This window comes from Ursus americanus, chromosome 12 (genome assembly GCF_024610735.1).
Source record: "Ursus americanus isolate L20-20 chromosome 12, mUrsAme1.1.p, whole genome shotgun sequence".
In the NCBI taxonomy this organism is placed as follows: domain Eukaryota; kingdom Metazoa; phylum Chordata; class Mammalia; order Carnivora; family Ursidae; genus Ursus; species Ursus americanus.
This window is the reverse complement of record NC_142138.1, coordinates 71,058,207-71,080,406: the sequence shown is the minus strand read 5'-3', so window position 1 is coordinate 71,080,406 and position 22,200 is coordinate 71,058,207. Positions and strand designations below refer to the sequence as shown.

The 22,200-nt window shown below is 48.0% G+C and overlaps 1 protein-coding gene across 3 annotated transcripts in view; it reads right to left on the bottom strand.

Annotated features, from left to right (window-relative positions):
- Positions 1-2,760: 2,760 nt before the first annotated feature.
- TUFT1 (tuftelin 1) overlaps positions 2,761-22,200 on the bottom strand; it is a 44,488-nt gene continuing 25,048 nt past the window's right edge. For 2 of the 3 annotated variants that reach the window (XM_087866293.1, XM_045790537.2), the window contains 10 exons: positions 19,473-19,559; positions 18,825-18,914; positions 17,020-17,085; positions 13,380-13,493; positions 9,727-9,855; positions 9,022-9,116; positions 6,800-6,905; positions 5,634-5,717; positions 4,902-5,002; positions 2,761-4,332 (listed from right to left, as the gene is read on the bottom strand). In XM_087866293.1, coding sequence (XP_087722419.1) covers positions 4,266-4,332; positions 4,902-5,002; positions 5,634-5,717; positions 6,800-6,905; positions 9,022-9,116; positions 9,727-9,855; positions 13,380-13,493; positions 17,020-17,085; positions 18,825-18,914; positions 19,473-19,559 — 939 coding nt within the window. In that variant the 3' untranslated portion in view covers positions 2,761-4,265. The remainder of the gene's footprint in view (positions 4,333-4,901; positions 5,003-5,633; positions 5,718-6,799; positions 6,906-9,021; positions 9,117-9,726; positions 9,856-13,379; positions 13,494-17,019; positions 17,086-18,824; positions 18,915-19,472; positions 19,560-22,200) is intronic. The other variant, XM_087866292.1, reaches the window with a different exon arrangement.

Sequence of the window (22,200 nt, the reverse complement as noted above, 5' to 3'; positions counted from 1 at the left end):
ACTGGGGAGAGGGAGGAAAGCCCTAGGTGTGTCAGCAGCACTGCATTGGCCGATGAAGTGAGGAGTGTGAATGGCTTCCTTCCCTCTCAGCTGTCAGATCCTGTGGTCTACAACTTGCTGACCAACAGCTCATCAGGAAATGCATTATCCTTTTTTATTTTTTAAGATTTTATTTATTTATTTATTTATTTATTTATTTATTTATTTATTTGACAGAGAGAGACAGCCAGCGAGAGAGGGAACACAAGCAGGGGGAGTGGGAGAGGAAGATGCAGGCTCATAGCGGAGGAGCCCGATGTGGGGCTCGATCCCACAACGCCAGGACCACGTCCTGAGCCGAAGGCAGACGCTTAACGACTGAGCCACCCAGGCGCCCCAGGAAATGCATTATCCTGTCACCGTCCACCCTCAGTCCCATGTCCCAAAAGGCTCCAGGGGAAGAGAGATTCCGGCAGAAAGGCCACGCACATTTTAAAGTTCAAAGAAGTCTGCTGCCAACCCGCAGAGCACGTGGAGCTAGAAATTATGTGCCTGTAAAAAACATCTCCTTTGTCCTCAGCCTGGGGAAAGAGGGTCTAGAGAATATTTAGGTCTCCAACTTTGAGTTTCAAGGCCATGGTGCTTAGAACTGGGACAGGGAAGATAGGACACAGTCTCTCCTTGTGAAGCCAGAGCGCTAAATCGAAGCATGGAAAAGAGGCCAAGGGCCCTAGGCTACCATCTGCTGCTGGGTCAGAGCCTGAACAAGCTGTGGCCCAAGCTCTGCAGCACTCGGCTCGAGGAATGAGGAAGCCCCACCCAAACAGCCCCGCGTCCTGAAGAGCTCATTAAAGAGGAAAAGCTGCTCAGGCACCCCAAGGGACATTGCCCTCCTTGGTCAAATTAAGTTGTTTTAAGCCATATCATATCAGAGCATCTTTCCAGGGTAAATCTTGGAACACTTCATAGTGAAAGATTCTTTTCAATAGAAATGAAGATGCGCGTATCAACTTTGGGCTTTAGAAATTTAGTTTTTTTTAAAAAAACTTGCCGCGGGTAGGGGGATGGGTTGAGTGATGGGGATTAAGAAGTGCAAAGAGGAGCACCGGGTGTTGTATGGACGTATTGAATCGCTGAATTGTACACCTGAAACTAATATTATACTGTATGTTAACTAACTGGAATTCAAATAGAAACTAAAATAAGTAAACATTTAAAAAGTTGCCATGCACCTCTTGGTTGAAATGCCATGTCCCTCCCAGGCTTTTTTCTGTTTGCAGAAGCGGCCACACGAAGGGATACGGGAATGGGGGCCCTTGCTCAGGAGGCAAGCGGTGCTCTTGCAAGCTGCTCTTCCCGCATTGGGGCTGATGCTCCAGGTTTGCGGGAGCTGGTTGCTGAGAGCTGCGTGTCAGGGCAGCTCTCAGCGCCCAGCTCAAAGAAACAGGCCTTCGAGGCAAAGGTCCCAGGCAGGCAGATTCAATCTTCCCTCCGCAAACTATTCAAGTAGCACGGGAAGAGTCGGCTTCCCAGCGCGCTAACCCAGGCAGCAAGGCGGCTGCCGAGACCAGGAGCGGCTCGCGCACCGCCCCTTCCGCAGGCTCTGGGCTCTATCTGCTCCTCGGTCTCTGCTCTCCATTGAAAAGGTTGCTAAGATATAACTGAGCTTCCCCACCGCTTTCTCTTCCCGTAGTCCCTCCTCAGCCTCTGGGGCCAGCCCCTGCTCCTTTCAGTGGTAATACAACCAGACTGTGGCAAATACACAGCAGAGGTGTGTTTTGGTCCGAGGACTCTCTCCAAGCCCCAGTTCTAGTCTGCAGACTACTTATCTCCAGTTCGAGTCTCTGCTCATCCCCCCAAGCCCTCGAGGCCTGGGTCCAGAGCCTCCCTTTCCCGTATGGCAGCACCGCCTTCCAGCCTTGCCTTGCGTCTCAGCACCACAGGCAACCCCACCCGCCTCCACCCTCTTCACACTCTGTGAACAAGCAGAGTCTAGACAGACCCATGCCGAGCAAGACGAGAACCCTGGGCTGTCAGAAGACAAACGCAGGTCTGGAATGGGAGGTTTCCAATACGTTCTGAAACCCCAGGTGTGAATTAGCTGACAAGCAGAAGGGGGAAGAAAAGTCCTAAGAGAAGAATTTCCATTCTTTCCATTGAAGGAGAAAGGGGAACTAGAAAGAAGGGGCCAGGGATAAAGGGGGCTGCATTTCTAGTTTCTTTGGCCTAGAAAAGATTTGTGTAAACTTGGCTATGCCCCAGGGGGCTCTGCAGTCAACTACATTCCTGGCAGAAAGAAAAAGATCAGTGGACTAACTGAATGATGCCCAGAGAAAGCCAAACACGAAACCTTTAAACGGCTGCTGTCAGCGTTTCCAGAGAGCTTGGCGTTTCTGCAAAGAGCCTGGAGTGGCTCCACTTCCTCCCTTACTCATTGGTGAATCTCTAAGTAATCACAGGACCTCTGCTGTGACCAGTTCTTCTCCAGTCGAGGAGGACACACTCGCCAAGCGTAGGGCCCCCACAAAGCCACCACCCCAGACAAGGTCAAAGTTAGGGGCCACCGTCTACAGTGAAGACTCAGCCCGCAAGCTGAGCTGCTTAAGAGGGATAGTCTAAAACCTCTGAATGCCACAGTCTTTTAGTATTTGGGCTGTCTGGCCCACACCTTCCAGATGCGGGTAACAGGGCGCCCATCTTCAACAGGCACTAAAATCATGTTTTTTCATCCTCCCAGAAAGTTGGGGGTGGGGGTCGTGGGGGGAGGAACAGGCCAGCAGCTCAAAGAGACACATTAATATATTTTATTAAGTTTGCCATACAAAGAATATGCCACAGGAAAAAACATCAGAACTGGAAGGGCCCGTGGAGATCATCCGGACTCCCTTGTTTTACAAACGAGTACAGTGAATGAGGAACACCAGAACAGCGTTCTGGACAGCACCGGCGCTTCGGCCCAGTCCTGACACACCGAGTTCGGCCTTCTGGTTCCGAGCCAAGGAGAACCTCCAGACTTGACCCATGTGGACTTTGAATGTTCCTGTGCCCTACAGTACCACTTTCTGATGCTTATTTCCTCCGTGAGGCTGCAGGAAGAGCCCTAAAGAAAACACGGTGAGTGTCAGGGCCATTCGGAGCCAGGAAAACAGGCTGACTGTGGAACGGAAGGTGCAGAGGGCTTAGGGGAAGAACTCAATCCCTCCCCAAAAGAGTCCCGGTCATCCCTGTCCCCCAAACAACACACACTCGGAGCCCAAAGCCTCACGGCAAACATACCTGCCTCCCTGAGGTTCAGAGCAGGTTGGAAGGAGGAAGGGAAAGAGGCGGGTACAGGAAAAAGAGAAAAAGATCTACTTCTGAAATCAACAAGTTCAGAGGGAACACATTTTTCCCTGCACGGAGCAAATCCGAACACCACAAGAGAAGGCTGTAAAACTCTGGTATTACATCAATCGTGAGATGTAAGGAGAAACACCGATAACTTAGCAAAATAAATACAATGAGAGTTTCACTGAGATGGACGTAACCCAGCAAAAACAGTTTTGAGGCTCTTGAGTCAAGAAGACCGAGGTGTACCTTGCACTGCATCTTGGAGGAAACCCTAAGAGATGCTGAGAGCCTTCCCAGCAGAGAGAAGTCACGCATAACTCCCTGTGGCCCTACGGAATGTTTCCACTAAAAGCTACTCCCGGAACGTACATTTCCTTCTCCTAGGAAGACAAGGCTGGCCAGTCAGAGCTGAGGCTCACTGATTCTGCCCAGGCCATGACAGGTCGTCCAGTGTCTGTCTGTAGGAGGCCCGGGTCAGCAGCGGCTGAGGGCGGAGCGAGTGGAAAAACCAACAATGTGTTGCTAAGAACTGAGCTGTTTGTGGACATGGCCGTGGACATCGGTGCCTCTGGCTTCACTGGGTGAGGCAAATCTCGCCACCTCTCCTGACCCACTGAGGGCCTGGACTCTGGGGCCGCTGAACTCCGGTCTACGAGAGAAGGGAGGCTCCGCTACAGAGAAAAGTAGTAACTACGGGAATGAGGCTACCGCCCCGGCTCTTGCTGGCAGGTTAACGTCCTCCAAAGGGCTGCAGTGTCCAGAGGAGGCGTTCACCCTCTGTCTGCCCAGCATACAGGGGACAGGAGTTTGGAAACAGTGGGACACATGAACCCCCAGCCCCGAGTGCAGCCAGGGATCAGTCAGGGAGATCAAAGTCGGGGCGAACAGCCTACGGGTGTGTCGGGCTTCTCCGCAGGCGAGAGGCAGCGGCAACAGCAGCACCCGGCTCCTTCGGCTCATGTTTCCACCACTCGGATAAGAGGCATGGGCTTATTAGGGCTGGGGGGCTTGGATATCCTGACGCTGAAAGAAAGTCGGGAACGCTGAGTGCAGCTTGTCGCCCGCCCCACCCACGGCCACCTCCCGCGTTTGCCCCCGGGGTTCCACACTCTGGTGCCAGCTGAGGCCTTGGCTCTAACGCTTTAAAAGTAACTGTGAGCAGCATCTAAGAGGAGGTGGTGGGCCAGGGCTGATGGAAACACAGGGAGCACATAAACCGCTGAGAAGCGGGTCCAGCTGTGGTTCTTGATTTTTTCAAAGTCTGGGACCTTTTTGTGAGTCTCTTGGAACCAGAAGGCCCTCTCTCTGGAAATACGCACTTGCTATACCTTCATGATTTATGCTAACAATTTCAGGGGGTCCATCCGGATCCAGAGGCCGTTCGCGGGCCTCCTTGGGGTTGTGCTGTCAGGCTCTACTCTGACTTGGTCAGAAAATGGTTCAGGCGGAGAACAGGTCAGATTAGAGACTGAGAGCGTAAGTGGGATTTAGAAGAGCCTTGCCCTTGCCTCAGTACCAAAGCTTTCCTTCCCATAGCTCAGTCCCTCTTCCCTCACTTCTCCCCCGGGCCCCCCACAGGCACGCCTCCTCACCTGCCCAGGTTCTCGGTCTTGGTCCAGGTCTGGGTGCTAAAGTGGCCGTGACTGATCTGCTTTTCTATCAGGTGTTCCATCCGGTCATGCATCTCTAAATTCTGTAATACAAGTTCTGGGGTCAGAGTTGGCCATTTGTGACATTTCACTAGCTCACTCTGGCCTCTGCCCCTCGGTTTGTCCTGCAGTCACAGCCACCCCTACCATGCACGCTACCACCCAGTGCCCTCTCCCCCATCCCTCCTCTTCACCACCCCCGACCACCCTCCTCCTCCAGTGCTCGCTCCTGCCTCCTGCCCTCAGGAATTGTGTGTGACACTGATCGTTCCCTGCTGTCCTCCCGAGCTCTCGACAAAGGCGGAAATTAGACTAAGAACTCGTGAGCGGATCGAGGCCACCGCCTTAGCTGTGGAGAACACAAGGCCCCTCCTACAAAATGCCTGTCCCTCCACAGCCCAGCTCCACTGTCGCCTCCTCCGCTGGGCTCATGGCACACGGCTCCCCCGGGGATGATGTGTGCCTTTAGAGCGGGGACAGGTTTTACTGTCGTAACTCCCTGAAGTTTCTCGGAAAACCCTGACTCAACTGAACTGAATGTCAACAATCCTCCCAGACACTCACTTCTGAGCAGCAGCCAGACAGGACGAAGACCCTTCAGACTCTCACCCTCCCTATGTACAGTCCTGTCTTCCAAGAGCCTGCTCCCTTCCCAGGGCTGCCCCGTGCACACACCTCTGCTTCCAGGTAGGCGATTTTCTCCTTGAGCTCCTGGATGGTGCTGTCCTTTGACTGGACCACAGCTTTTGAATTCTGGAGCTACAAAGATGTGGGAGACAGTGGGGTTCATTTTGAAATGACTCAGTACGCACTCACAGAACTTTACCCTGCTGCCGGGGAGCCAGCAGAAACATAAGGCAGACTTTTGCACCTCTTACATGACTTGCTTAGCTTTTCTAGAAAAGCCCCAGTTCAGTCAATATTGAGCTCTTGATTATCCCAGGCGCGAGGGGAGGGGTTGTAAGAACACCACCCTGATGATCCAAAACCATGGATGGCTCAAAACCCATTCCACTTGATGTTGGGAAATACGAATTATTTATTCATTCAAGAAATATTTGTTGGGGCACCTGGGTGGCTCAGCTGGTTGGGCATCTGCCTTTGGCTCAGGTCAGGATCCCGGGGTCCTGGGATTGAGCCGCACATCAGAATCCCTGCTCAGTGGGAGCCTGCTTCTCCCTCTCCCCCTGTCCTTCCCCTCCACTTATGCTCTCTCTCTCTCAAATGAATAAATAAAAATCTTAAAAAAAAAAAAAGAAGAAGAAGAAGAAAAGAAATATTTGTTGAGTGCTTACTATGTGATAAGCTCTGTTCTAGACACTGGGAAACAGCAGAGAACCAAACAGAAAAATCCTAGTCCTCGTGGAGCTGACACGCAGCAAATACGCCCTCCCAGTTAGGGGGTTTTAAGTTCTCAAGACAATTCTGCCAAATGCCATATCCTGAGTATGCTCCCTAAAGCTCAGGGGTGGAAGGCAGAAAATCGGCCGTGAGGTACAAAGGTTGATAATCTGCACACAGATAAGTGAGTTTATTGTGACTTCATTATTCATTTACCAGCGCTCTTCAAAGTGTAAGACAGACTAAACTTTTCCTTCTTTTCCCACTGGAAAGCAGAAGGCAAATGCCTAAAATTATAGGGGAAAGATGGGACAAAAGCAAATCCCACTCACCCAAACCTAGTAATTGGTAGCCATTAATGTTTTAGCATAAGGAATAGAAGCCAAGCTCTCCAGGAGGATAAACAGCAAAAGCAGGGGCTCGACAGGGAAACAGGGCTGGGCTCCACGTGCCAGCTCCCCGAGAGAGGGCGCGTGCGCGGGGACACCGGCCCCGCCTACCTGCTCTATCATTTGCCGCACTTTGCGCTGCTGGCTCTTCAGCATGTCATCCAAGTGGTGGATCTTCTCCCGCAACGCAGCCACTTCCTTTTCCAGCCTGGCGGCCCTGGGCGTTAAGACCAGAAAGCTGAGGCAAGGGGAAGAGATGCCTTCTCCACCCAGTCACAGGAGGAACCTTGGGCTTGGGGGCTTCCATGAACTGGATCCCCTCTGCCTGATGCCCCAGTGTCTGCCGTTGAGGAGGAGGTGCTCGGGACACCCTGGGACGGCACGGTGGGAGCGTCACTAGAGATCAGCTAGTCTGCACGAGGAAACTGTCTCTTAGAGAGGGACAGATGGATAAGTCACTCTGGAAAGCTCTCGAAGGTACAACTAGAACCACTAGGTAGATGTCCAGGGAAGCAGCCCTTATGCTAACACAGGACAGACTTTCTCAGGATTAAAGCTGTCAGAACGTGGACAGCCTCATGTATGACGAGCTCTTCATTTCCTGGAAAGATTCAAGTGGGAGCTGGGAGTATGACACCCAATGCCATCAAGCTGTTGGAAAGGACTCTATGTCAAGAGGGAGATAAGATTTAAGGGTCCTTAAAGCCTCTTCACACAAGTGTGTTCCTGAGTCTCCCGATTCCCAGACACTGCCATAACCTCTGCATCTTCTAAACCGGGCCAAGATCCCCAGAGGTCCGGCGACTAGGCAAGTGTCCAGGAGTTCACACCTCTGAAGGACCGCTGGTGCCCATCTCTTCTGCTCCTGCCTGAGGAAGCTGACGGGTGCCACTGCCAGAAGGAGGGCAGAGCTCCTGGTGCGGGTGGAGGCGGGGTACAGTGCAATCTGAGCCCCGACATCCTCCCTAAGCCTCAAACAATCTAGGAGTCCACCCTCAGCTCTCCAGTGCCCTATTGCTCAGTCTCCTTTTATTTAGAAAATCAATTTTTATGGTGCACAGCCATCACTTGCCATTCCCAAGCCTCCCTTTTGGATTATCTGGGTCTTTTCTGTTTCTCCTGCTGCTTCCTCTCGGTCACCTGCTCATGAGCACCACTGCTGAGGAAGGAGGAGTGCGGAGTACTTTAATACAATTCCGTGATGACGTCAAGCCCAAAAGGAGACTACAATAAAATGTCTGCATTTCCCATGCCTAGATTGAGGTTATCCCAAAGGAGAGAATATGCCCCCCATCGACTGTGGGGTCCAAGGGGGCAAGAATCAGGTCTGCTGGGGCACCTGGGTGGCTCAGCTGGTTAAGCATCTGCCTTCGGCTCAGGTCATGATCCCAGGGTGCTGGGATCGAGCCCCACAGCAGGCTTCCTGCTCAGCAGAGAGCCTGCTTCTTCCTCTGCCTGCCGCCCCTCCCCCTGCTTGTCTTGTTCTCTCTCACTCTGTCTCTGTCAAATAAATATATAAAATCTTCAAAAAAAAAAAAAAAAGATCATGTCTGTTAATCTTAGAATGCCTTAGAAGGCCCTCCAGGTGACACCTGTTGAACTTAGAAAGATCCAACTTATACCATGGACACAGCAGGCCCAATATGCTGGCGTCAGCTTTGATTTACCATTTGAGATCTTATTTATTAATTGCCAGCAGCATAAAAAATTTCCAAATTCTTAAAGGTCCAAAGTGGCCTACTCTTTGCTCTGTAGGTTTCACCGGTAGGGCCTCTGATCTCTGATCAGAGGGAATCTGTCAAAACTTGGAGCGGGAAGGATCCCAGAGGCCCCCGCTCGCCACTGCTGACAGCCGGCTCTCCGCTGGAGGAGCTTCGCGTGACCGGAAGCTCAGGATCTCTTCACGGAGCTGCTCTTGTAGTTTTCGAAGCCTGACTCGTAGGAAGTTATCTGATTTACCCTCAAACAATTCACAGTCGGTGTTTGTCTTCGGGGGAGGGAACCGTGGCAACACTACCACATCCACGTCCGGTGGGACGGCTGCGGAGTAAGGTGCCACGACGACACGGACTTCAGCAGCTCTCACCTGACCTTGGCTCTAACACCACACAGGCCTTTTCTCCAAGGAGAACGACCTCCCCAGAGACGGCAGCCTCCCAAACAGTATTTCCCTCGGCGGGCCCCACCCTGAGCAGCCGCCCCATGAGTCAGAGCGGGAAGATCTGACATCAGCACCAGCTTCCTCCCCAGGCCTGCCGCCACGGGAGCTGCAGGCTGCATGGCCCGCCCTCCCCTCCCTGCACCCCAACTTCCCGGTGAACAAGGGCCCTTACTTTTCTCGTTCTGTTTGGCAGTCAGTGTTCTTGCTCTGAAGTTCCTCCAGGGCTCTTTCCCCTTCCCTAACCTTTGCCAGTAAGGCCTGATGTTCCTGGATAGGCCGAAGGGAAGAAAATCTAGGATAAGAGGTGGCAACGGTTTCCGTTTGGGGTGAAAGGGGCCTGAGGGCTGGGCTCAGCCCCTATTGGGCCTGGGACAGCTGCCAAAGAGCAGCAGGCCAAGCTGGTTTGCTGGGGCGCCCTCCCCTGTCAGGGATAACCCTTCCCACCCTCGGCATACAGAAACTTCCCAGCCTCACCCAGCTACCTGGACAGACAGCTTGGCCCTGCATTATCCAGGCCCACCTGCCGGCTATGGCTACCGGTCCCCGGGGAAACCAGGCCCAGTGGCTCCTTAAGAGCAGTTTTGTCTTTTCTCTTCTTTTTTCTTTTCTTTTCAAAAGCCCATAAAGGGCAGCTCTACAAGAACCCAGCTGAAACAGAAATGGGTTCAACTGTAGTTATCAAGGGCTAAGCTCAGCTGAGAGAAAGACTTCTTGTTCCTTAAAGGCTAAAAGGTTCTCGAAGGTATTTGCTAAGGAAGTTATGCAGTGTGTTTTTCTGGACCTGCTCAGAAAAGCAGACTACAGTGGTCTCAGTCAATGCCAGGACACCCCCCCCCCGCCCGCCCTTAGGCCCTGAAGGCAGAACTCCCACAATTACCGCCTGCATGCCTAGCAAGCGCTTTTGGAGCTCTCCGACGTCTGCCTCCTTCTGCCCCACTCTGTCCTCCGCTCTCTGAAGGGCCACTTGACTCTGTTCCGCTTCTCTCTGGTACCGGCTGAGTGTGACCTAAGACAGAATGGGGATGGGTCAAGGAGGTGGAGGGGAAAGAACAAACATGGATAAAAACCTTAGGGGAAGGGCACCTGGGTGGCTCAGTCAGTTAAGCAGCTGCCTTCGGCTCAGGTCATGACCCCAGCATCCTGGAATCGAGCCCCACATTGGGCTCCTTGATCAGCGGGGAGCCTGCTTCTCTCTCTCCCTCTGCCTGCTGCTCCCCCGCTTATGCTCGCTCTCTGTCAAATGAATAAATAAAATCTTTAAAAAAGCAAACAAAAAAACCTTAGGAGAGAACCCAGGACCCTGGGCACAATGATGGGAGAAGGGAGGCACCCCTCTCTTTCCCATTCATGGTTCCAGGACGACTTGAGAAACTAGCAGGTATCTCCATTTCCAGGGTTAACTGGCACATAATTGATCAAGCTCTACTTTCTTCTTCTTTTTTTTTAAGATTTATATATTTATTTGAGAGAGAGAGTGCGAGGAGTGGGGGGTGGGGAGGGGCAGGAGAGGGAGAGAAAGTCTTAAGCAGACTTTGCACTAAGTGCAGAGCCCGACCTGGGGCTCGATCTCACAACCCTGAGATCATGACCTGAGCTGAAACCAAGAGTCCCTTAACTGACTGAGCCACCCGGGCACCCTGATCAAGCTCTACTTTAGAGTAACATCTGGACCCAGAAGCGCCTTCCAGATGGCAGTATTCTTCAACACCCCCTCCCACGTTGGTCGGGGCCACCCCAGCTAACCCAGCGCTGTAGCCTTCCTACAAATGCAAACGCCAAGAATCCAGGGGAACACATCTCCACAACCTTCCCTCTGTGTCCCCCCTCTTCCTCACCCTCACATCAAGCAATATTACAGCCTGCATATAAAGGCCAAATGGCATCTGGCAGGGCAACTAAGCACCAGGAAGAATTGCTCCATATCCAAGATGATAAGCCAATCTGGGAGGGACAGAAGCAGAATTTTAGAATGAAAAATTAAGGAAGAACTTGCCTCTCTTCCTCCCACATGCCAACTTCAGGTCTCAGCTTAGATACCCTTTCCTCCAGAAGGCTCCACGCCCGGTGAGGAGTCCTTCCATTGTGTGGCCTTCCCTCTTATAGCATCAAGTGGATTTTGCCCAGTCACTTGTGTGCCCTCCCCAGTGGGCCGTCAGCAGGGACCTTGGGTACCATTACACTTCCAGAGCTCAGCGCAGTACTTAGCACACAGTTAACGCTCGCTAACGTGAGTGGAATTGGTATTCATCCAGTCCAACAGTCAACTGACCTACCCAAGGTACGCAGCTAGGGAATAACAGAGCCAATGCTAAACACAGTGACTTCCTCATCCATTTCAATTCTTCCCAGCTACCCCACACGGGCTCCCCAGTCAGTTACTAAAAAAAGAATCCACATAACCTCCCCAAAGCCCCTGCAGTCCTGGGAAAACAGACACCGAAGTGGCCAGTTTGTCTGACTCCTCCCAAAGTCAGAATCAGGGAAGAGAAAGCAAAGCACAGGATGATGTGTGATGGGACCCATCCACGCCTCACGCCAGCCCCGTGCAGAGCAAACTCTCTGCGACCCCTTCCTGACAGCAAGCTGCTGCTGGGAGACCAGGAAACCCACGCTTCCTGGCAGGTTGTTTTCCTGGTAATTGACAGTCTTGCCCTTGCTACCTCCTGGTTCAGAAAAGTACATCAGAGAGTCACATTCACTAGCAAAGACTGAGAAAAGCCTCCGAAGGTCCCATATCAGCCTGGAACAGGCCAGCCCCATGGACAGGAACACAAAAGCAAAACCTCTCATTTCTGTACATAATACTGCACCCAGGCTGATGTGTACTCAGAGCACAAAGTTAATGGGCCCTGGGCTGATCCGCACACTCTGCTATGGGATCACAAAGGAAGGAAAACATACTCCTCGGCCACATCTGTCCCTGTTGCTCCAGTCAGCAATGCCCTGAAGGAGCCTCTTAATCATAACAGGGTGTGCCAGCCAACCCAACAGTGGGAACAGCAGGTGCTGCTGACCAAGGGTAGCCCCTTCTGAGGGAGACTGTGGGCAGGTGGCCACTGCTGTCAGGGACCTTCTGGCCTTAGGCTTTTACTCTGGACCCTTTTGTTAGAGCACTGAAACCCAGAGCTAGCAGACCCCTCCATGGATGGCCAAAACCAACCACTGCTTCACAATGCCTCTCAGTGTAGAAATTGCGTTCCAAAATGCAGAGTCTGGTCAGTGCCACAGCCTCAAACTCCCGTTCCTCCTTGTGTACCAAGAAGGGAGGGAACAGCTGGTCACCAAAATGAGACACCGTCAACCCAATTATCCGAACTGCGGAATCTGAAACAGAGGAGGCAAACTGCTTTACGGCACAGCTACTTTGTTCTGAAACCAAACCAATCGCAGTATCACGCTAAGTCCAAACTATTTAGGATAGGAAAACCCACTTAACTAAACTGATCACTAAGAAAAATACAGGTTATCTTATATTTCTAAAATCCTGCAGAGTAATAAATATCTTACCTCACCTAATTCACAGACCACACTTGCAAGCTATACTTAAAATGACCCATTTTTACATAATTTGGAACTGATACTTAGGTTAAATTACTTGCTCAAATAATTGATCATCTCTAAAGGCAACTGATTATCCCTGTGCCCTCTTTCTGCCCTCAATAGCCCTCTCAAAAATTCTCTCTCTTAGTCCCATGGAAGAGAAGTACTCAGTCTTCTTCCTACGACCAGCTCCTGGCATGCCTGGGCAGGGCATATCCCATCATGACGTATTTGTAACACAGAACTACTTTACATGTGGATGAAAACAGCAGATAACAGACGGTTACTCTCACACAGAAGCCTAGTGTTTTCCCAGCGTACCTCATTTTATACTCAGAATTTTCTGGAAAGTATAGAAGACCACATACTTTTTAATGGGGGGGGGGGGACTTTCACCCTCTACAGACTTTGGTACTTTTTTAATCTTCCATAATAATTTAGTATTACTTCTGTCACAGTAATCGAAATTGCTCATTCAAGATCACGAAGCTCTGCATAGTAAAATCAGGACTTGACTTCAAGTCCCCGGACTCCACAGGCACAGATCTTTCTACAACCACACTGTTGCATCCACTCATCCAGTTCACACTTCAGAGGTACCCACCTTACGTCAGGCGTTATGCCAGACGTGGGGATGCAGGGTGACCTTGACAGCAACAGTCCCCGCCTGCATGGTGCCCAGAGCCCAGTAATTTATACTGTGGTAAGAGTAACGACCCCTGAGTCACCTGCTATCCCAGACCAGCACGAGCACTCAACTTCGGTAGAGAACCAAGTGCCAACTTTTAACCGTGGGCTAGCCTTGAACAGCAAAAACTATAAATGTCCGGGAACGCAGAAAGCAGACAGGAAAGTGCCCAGGCCTCAAAGCCCAGCCTCTCCAGTTGACGGCACACAGCCAGAAAGACATGAAGTCCATGCTAAGTCACTGGCACCGAAATCCAGCAGCCCAACCCTTGGGGCACTTTCTCCTCAAATCCCAGATCTTACCTCAAAAGCCGCACGGTCTGACTGGTGCTGCCGCTCAGCCTCCTGCAGCTTGACAAGCAGGTCCTGCACGGTCTTCCTCAAGCTCTCAGCATCTTCGTTAATGTAGGTGTCCACCTACAGCCAGAGCAGGGAAGAGAAGGTGAGGGCCCTGTGTCTGTGTAAGAGAAGGTCCCCTGCACACACACTTGGGTCCTCTTGTCCGGACCACCCTCACATCACTCAAGGCGAGAGTTAGTCTTGGGTACCCAGGAGCTCTGAGTTACTCACGCAAAAACACTCTTTCTTCATATCCTAAGGAACTCAACTCGCCTCAAATCACCGCGTGATTTTAGGACACACTCAGTAATTTTTATGCGGGTTATCAGCTGATTCACAGGTATGCTTATGCCAGCCTCCCCTGTAGGCCCTGCTTCCGTCGGACTGGAGTTCTCTGACAGCGGGGACGAGTTGCCCTTTAGACTACAGGGCCCAAGGGCAGGCGCGGTGCCGCACCCGAAGGCACATCTTGGTCTTCGGTGCATCTGGCACAGAAATCAGCATACAGAGGGCTACTGATGGACAGGCAGGTTTAGAGCAAAAGCACCCAATGACTCCAGGAATCTGATCCGATGTGAGAAAAGGTGTCTTTATCGAGGTTACCACGAGTCTCTCCCCAGACACACCCAACCACAGGTTGGTGGTTAGTGCTGAGCTGGCATGTGGGGTCTTGCCCCCACCTCCGCCGCACAGGCACCAGACATTTCAGTTACCAGCTCCCAGCGGGTCTGACAGAAAAATCTTTCCCTGTCTTGCACATTAGGAAGCACGGAGCTCTCAAGTAAAAGGCGGCCAACAGGGTCCCAGTCGCTGTGCGACCACTGAGTCCAACGGGCCTTCCTCTATCTGTGAAGCAGCGAGAAGCCTCCTTACCGTGCCCTGCCTTACAGGCTGCCTCAAAAATAAGATAATTTCCAGGAGGGCTGAGAGCTTGTCAGAAGACAAAGCTGAACAAATAGCACCAGGTGTTATAACCTGTTGCCGGCAGCACATTTGCCAAACATGGTGATTCAGGGGAAGGGAGAAGATTCAAATTGCACATCTAACGAGAGTGGCTAGAGCACAACACGCCGAAGCCCAGCCGTCAAGAAGCGATCCAGTCGACTCCCCTAGATCTGCACTTAAGCTGCCGGGCTGGTAAGAACATTTCAAAGGCTCCTGGAGCATAACCACTGTGTGCTTGTTTCAAATGGTTTCATGACATGGAAAATTGTCAGGGTATAAAATGAAGAGAAAAAAGGTAGTTATAAAACTTTGCATGTAGGAGTCAAAACACACTAGATTTAAGCACAGCAACGTGGGTAGATGCTATAAAGGGACACGACAGAAATGTAGCACAAATCCATCATGAAAATTGAAAACATACTCATAGGCATATCTAAATCATACACTGAGTATATTAGAATGTATACCTTTTGGCTGGGGAGGGGAGAGGAAAAAAAAAAAAAGTAAAAAGGCTTTATGAGACCAGAGATGATAATAACCCCTGAATGGATGGGTAGATCTGATTCGGCCCTGCGTTCAAGGGCCAGAAAAAAAAATCCAAAACCAAAACTAAACAAAAACCCACCCAAACAAAAGAAACAAACAGAAAGAACTGCTATATACAGTATAATCTCGATATTATCATACATATATTTGCATTTCAAACTGTGGTTTTTCTGTGGGTAGATTCGAATGACATTTTTTTCTTCTTCCACGTTTCTGTGTTTCTGAATTTCCTAAATTTTCTACAATAAGCATATCTTACTACATAATCACAAAAAATTTAATAACAAAGGCCTTCTGTTTTTAAATAAGTATAGCCACGTTTATTTGTCAACTCTACCTCAATAAAGCTGGGGGGAAATTTTTTTCAAAAAGGACAGCCACGATGAGCATTGGGTGACACATAGGGTTGCTGAGTCACCACATTGTACACCTGAAACTAATATAACACTGTGTGTTAACTACACTGGAATTTTTTTAATAAATAAATAAATAAAGACAGCCATGGAGAGAAATACTACATGTCATTATTCAAAAGAATGAGGTGGATATACATATACTGACATAGAAAGAAGGCTATAAATTTAATGAACTTTAAGTTGATAGAAGGCTATCAGTTTAAAACGACTGAAAAGCAAGCAAGGAATAATGTATTTATCATGACCCTGTGCAAAGTGTGTGTATATTACACACATGTATTTATACATGTCTCTATGGTGTGTGTGTATATATTAACATATATACAAACATACATGCATTTGGTATTTAGATAGGTGGTCTGTGTATAGAAAAATACACTAGCAGCGTGCCTGGCTGGCTCAGAAGAGCATGAGACGCTTGATCTCTGGGGCGTGAGTTCAAGCCCCATGTTGAGTGTAGAGTTTACTTAAATAAGTAAAACTTTACAAAAAATAAAGAAAAATACCCTAGAGGGGTGCCTGGCTGGCTCAGTCAGTGGAGCAGACGACTCTTGATCTTGGGGTTGCAAGTTTGAGCCCTACCTTGGGTGTAGAGATTACTTAAAAAAAAAAAAAAAAAATTTTTTTTTTTTTAAGATTTTATTTATTCTTTTGTCAGAAAGATAGAAAGAGAGAGAGCACAAGCAGTGGGAGTGGCAAGCAGAGGGAGAAGCAGGCTCCCTGCTGAGCAAGAAGACCCATACAGGACTCGATCCTGGGACCCCAGGATCGTGATCTGAGCTAAAGGCAGACACTTAACAGGCTGAGCCACCCAGGAGTCCCCAAAAATAAAATCTTAAAAAAATAGAAAAAGAAAAAAAAGAAAAGAAAAATATGCTAGAACACTGATACTCAGCTTTGGCCAGACATTAGAATCACCTGAAGAGATATTTTTTCTTTTTTCTAAGATTTTATTTTTAAGTAATCTTCACACCCAATGTGGGACTCAAACTCACAACCGCAAGATCAAAAGTTGCACGTTCAGAGTGCCTTCAGGGCTCAGTCACTTAAGCCTCCAACTCTTGATTTCAGCTCAGGGCATGATCTCAGGGTTGTGGGATTGAGCCCCAAGTTGGGCTTCACTCTGAGTGTGGAGCCTGCTTAAGATTCTCTCTCCCTCTCTCTGCCACCCCCTCAATCAATTAGAATAGAATAGAATAGAATAGAATAGAATAGAATAGAATAGAATAGAATAGAATACAATACAATACAATACAATACAATACAATACAATACAATACAATACAATAATAAAATGTCATACGCTCTACCCACTGAGCCAGCCAGGCTCCCCCTGAAGAGCTTTTTAAAGTCCCGATGCCCAGTCCACACCTCAGACCAAATAAATTACAATCTCTTGGGCTGGCACCAGGCTTGTCTCCTTAAAGCTCCCAGGGCCATTCCAATCAGCAGCGAAGGCCAAGAGCACTGCTCTAGAAGGATCCACCCACTTCCATCTGTTAACAGTGTATCCTTCAAAGGAGTGGAACTGGGGAAGGAGAATTTCCGGTCTGTATGTTTCTCCGTTGTTTGAAATTTTTACAGCAAACGTTACTCTTCTGTTTAGTGAGACAGAACGAGCAATAACAAGGGGATCAGGGGGAGGATACCCACCTCCTGGCTATGAAGTAGTTACCGCTCTTTTCCCTGTTACCTACCTCAGGTGGGCTGCTATACCGGGTCGTGGAGCTTGGGTTTAATCCATTTGCCTTTTCTAACACCACCTGTTCAAAGAAAAATAAAATTGGTAGTTAAAACAGCCCAACCAACCAACTTTAAAACATTAATCTCCGAAGATCACAAATCTGAGATAGAATAAAAGAAAGAGGCGGAGGAAGACAGAGAAAGAAGAGGAAGGGGAAGTGAAGGAGGGGGAGGAAGAAAAGGAAGGAAGGTGAGTAGGAAGGCAGGCGGGAAGGGAAAAAAGACTGAGGGCTCTGTGGAAAATGGAGACGAGGGGGAGTGGAGAAACGTGTGTGGCCTTGAAAGGGAACATTCTAGCCCTGTAGGGAGGATGAAGGGAGCCTCGGGCTAAAACCTTTCCGCAGACAGGAAAACATGCAGGCTGACTCCTGGAAGCCCAGGGAATACAAGCAGCTGCCTGCCACCAACAAAGAGCTTCCGCTGCCCCTCGGGGATCCTGACAAGGTTTGACGAAGCATAAGGCGAAAGGTGAAGCGGCCTTTGCTGCAATCCTTTCCAACCCAAAGCCTGATTATTCATCATACGACTGCTGGTCTGCGCAAGCAAGGGCCCTGGACTTTTGGGCCAGTCTCTGAGCACGTCAGGCTCTTCAGTCGCCTGACAAAGCACCTCCCAGCGGCCAGAGGTGAGCTCCGGAGGTGAGCTCCGGCAGTGCAAGTCCTGCCTTCGGTCACAGCGAAACCAGTTAGGGGGAATCGCCACACGAGCCTCGCCGACGCTCGCGCCAGAGGGGAACCTCGCTGCCACTAGCTGCCACGTCTGTTTCCCTCAGGAGAATGAGAGCAGGGGCTACTGCAGAAAGACTAGCACCCCCATCCCTGACCGAAATGCAAATGAAGGAGGTAAAACTCAGCGGCTGAAGGAGGATGAGGGTGAAATGGAAGAGACAGTTCTGTTCTCCTGAGGACACTTCTAGCCTCCAATTTTAGAAAAGCCAAAGAGCAAGATCCCAGCGTTATCCATCCAGCTCAAGAAGATCTCTTCAGTAGGTTCAATATGACGTTTACTGATGACCTTCTTCATCCTTGACCCTGTGCTGAGCGTGGGGTTACAGAGATGGGGGTGGGGTGAACCCGTAACCCGAGGAGTTTCTCATGCCAGGCCGAGACAGCTACATACACAAATCACAGACGAGGACCGAGACCTCCAATTCACACCACAGCGTCACCCCAATTAAGCAAGATCGACTTATGAGAAGTTTGCATTTATGGGCAATTGTCTGCTTTATAAGACTCTGTTGAGGAAAGATGATCACAGAATCCTCGCAGAGAAGAGGTTTTGCGAAACTTAATGGTAATTTTATTTACGTAAAGTCCATTTTTTTTAAAGATTTTATTTATGTATTCATTTGACAGACAGCCAGCGAGAGAGGGAACACAAGCAGGGGGAGTGGGAGAGGGAGAAGCAGGCTCCCAGCAGAGGAGCCTGATGTGGGGCTCGATCCCAGAATCCCAGGATCACGCCCTGAGCCAAAGGCAGACACTAAACGACTGAGCCACCAGGCGCCCCCCATAGTCCATTTTTATACAATGTTTTTGGAACAGGTACCCTTCTATATAGGCTGATACGTGTAATCGCGAGTGCCCACCTGCTGGAGAGCACTAATGAGGTCGTGAGTGCTCTGAGAAGCCAACATGGCCTGTACTCGCACCTTTCCTGCCAGTGGGGGGAGACTCAGCACCCACTGCGTGACTGGCAGATGGGACTGCCCGGCACAACCTCTTCAGTGAGGATCCAACCATTGACCATTTCCTATTACCTGTATCTCCTGTCCCTGGAGAGAATCTCCTGGATCTCTGTCAAGCTTGCTACTTATGTCCTCCCGGAGCTTCTGCAGGCAGTTCCGGGCCTGGGAGGGGAGGGCAAGAAGCCTTAGCTTTGGGAAAAGGAAAGAGAGCATACCGACTCACCCAGCTTTGTGCCCATCCCCGACCCATACTCCTCTGAGCCAGGTACTGTCCTTAGCACTGGCTGGGGAAGCAGGGACCCCAGACAAGTGGGGCTGCGGCTCAGTGCCTCCTACACACACAAGAAACCCTGCCCTGCCGGAGCTAACATTCATGTTGCAGAGACACACAACGCAAAAGGCAAACAAGTGAAACATGTAATATATTATTACATGACAGCGAGTGCCAAGGAGCCAACAGGAGCCAGGGGTCAGGAAAAGCTGGGGAAAAGAGATGGGCAGTTTTAGAGACGATGGCTGGGGCAGTGCTAGGCACATGGTAGTCAATAAATATGTGTTGATGAATGGATTGGTTGATTAATGGAAGGGTCGGAGATAATATTTGACTCAAGGGGCCTGGTGGCACTTTGGGTACGAAGGGAGCAGATGGGAGAGAACCAGACCCCACAAAAGAAGGGAGCCAAAAAAATGGGAGGTTCCCACAGTGGGAGGGGTGCCCACCTCCTGGATATACTGCACCTCACTCTTCAGCTGGTTGATATTCTTCTCATGGATCATCTTATCTCCAGACCTCCCCTTCAAGTACACCTGCAAGAAAGAAAACAATACTATTTAGTTAAGGAACCTCCTGGTAAGTTAATTCCACATAGACAGGTTCATACATTGCTGGTGGGAAGGTAAATTATTACTGCCCTTCTGCGTGGCAATTCGATGATTCAAATCAGAAGGCTTAGGACTATGCTTACTCTTTGACCTATCAAATCTCCTTCTGGAAATTTATCCTAATGAAATACCTTTAGCCAAACTGGCATAAACACTCACAGATATATGTAAATTTATGCAAAGGAAGTTGTAAAAAGATCTACACATTTTTCTCTATACATGCTTGAATCTTTTACAATTAGGAAAATATTTATTACCTATATTATAAAACACATGCACAATTTAGTAACATGTTCAGCAAAATATTGTTTATGATTGCAAAAATGGAAACAGGCATAATGTCCACAATGGGGGATTAAATTGTGGCATGTCTATAACAGCATACTAATGCAACCAGTAGAATTCCAGACATTTACATTTATGGACACAGAAGATGTTATAAACCAACATTAAAGTGTTGCGGGGGGGGCAAGCAAATTGCAGAATAGAATGTATATAATATAATTTAACTTCTGAAAAAACACACACATATAGGAAAATGAGAGGATACTCGATAAAGTAGTAACAACAATGATTACATCGAAAGAATTATGGGGTAGTTTTGCTTTCTTTAAGGGCCACGCAATGACTGAATAAGAAAAAGAAATTAATTAAAGGCATTCAGATTGAAAAGAAAGAGGAAAACTATCTCCATTTGCAGAACACGTGATCATTTATATAGAATACGCTAAGGAATCCACTAAAAAACTAGTAGAGGTTGTAACAAGGTTGTAGGATATAAGATCAATATACAAAAAATAACTATTTCTAACCACTAGCGAGGGACAATCTGAAATGAAATTTAAAAACAATTCTATTTATAATAGCAACAAAAACAAAAAATACTATGTGGCTGGAGCTAGAGGGTATTATGCTAAGTGAAATAAGTCAGTCAGAGAAAGACAAATACCATATGATTTCACTCATATGTGGAATTTAAGAAACAAAACAGATAAACATAGAGGAAGAGAAGGAAAAATAAGATAAAAACAGAGAGGGAAACAAACCATAAGAGACTCTTAACTTTAGGAAACAAACTGAGGGCTGCTGGAGGGGAGGTGGGTAGGGGGATGGCATAATTGGGTGATGGGCATTAAGGAGGGCACTTGATGTATTGAGCACTGAGTATTATATGCAACTGAAGAATCACTAAATTCTACTCCTGAAACTAATAATACACTGTATGTTAATTAAATTGAATTTAAATAAAAAGTTTAAAAGAAAAAATTCTTAGAAATAAATTTAACAAAGTTGAAGACTTGTATTCCAAAAATTATAGAACATTGTTGAAAAAAAATAAAAGAACGCCTAAAAAAATGAACAAACATCCCATTTCCATGGATTGGAAAACTTAATATTGTTAAGATAGTAATACTTCCCAAATCGATCTACAGTTTCAACATAATTCCTATCAAAATCCAAGCTGGCTTCTTTGCAGAAACCGACAAACTGATCCTAAAATTCATATGGAAATACAAAGGACTCTAAATAGCTAAAACAATCCTGAAAAATAGCAAAATTACAAACATTAATAAACATTAACAAAATGTGTATTTTTTTTTAAGATTTTATTTATTTGCGAGAGAGAGAGAGAGAGCACAGTGCACAAGCAGAGGGAGAAGCAGGCTCCTCACTGAGCGGGGAGCCCAATGCGGGGCTCAATCCCAGGACCCTGGGATCATGACCTGAGCTGAAGGCAGATGCTTAACAGACTGCGCCACCCAGATGTCCCAATATTAACAAAATGTTAACAAAAATCACAGAGCTACAGTAATTAAGGCAGTGTGGAACTGGCATTAGGAGAGACACATAAAACAGCGGAATACAAATGAGAGTCCAGAAACAATAATAATACAATAAAAATACACTAAACTGATTTTTGACAGGATGCCAAGTCAATTCAATGGGGAAAGAACAGTTTTTCCAACAAATGATGCTGGTATAAATGGATATCCACATGGAAAAGAATGAAATTGGACCTCTTCTTTATACCATACACAAAAATTAATCCAAAATGGATCACAGACCTATTCGTAAGAGCTAAAACTATAATTCTATGAAGAAAATATAGGAATAAATCTTTGTTGACCTTGGGTTAGGCAAAACCTTCTTAGGTATGACACCAAAAATACAACAAAAGAAAAAAATACAGAAATTGGATTTCATCAAATTAAAAACTTTTGTTTCAAAGGACATCATTAAGAAAGTAAAAAACAAAGCAAAACACAGAGTGGGAAAATTTTTTTAAAATATTTCCAAGTCATATACCATAAGGGTCTAGTTAGTATCCAGAATATATAAGGAACCGTTACATCTCGAAAATTAAAACACGATTGACTTCTTTTAACAAAAATGACAATGTTTTATTTATAATTTTCATACGTCCAAACTCTTTTTGGCAAATTTAATTAATCATCATTAAAAGTTTTTTTTTTATTATTCGTTGCTATTTAAAAATTCAAATATAGCAAAGGTAACACCATGGAAAAGTGTAGCCACATTCATCACTTGTACCTACATAGAAACT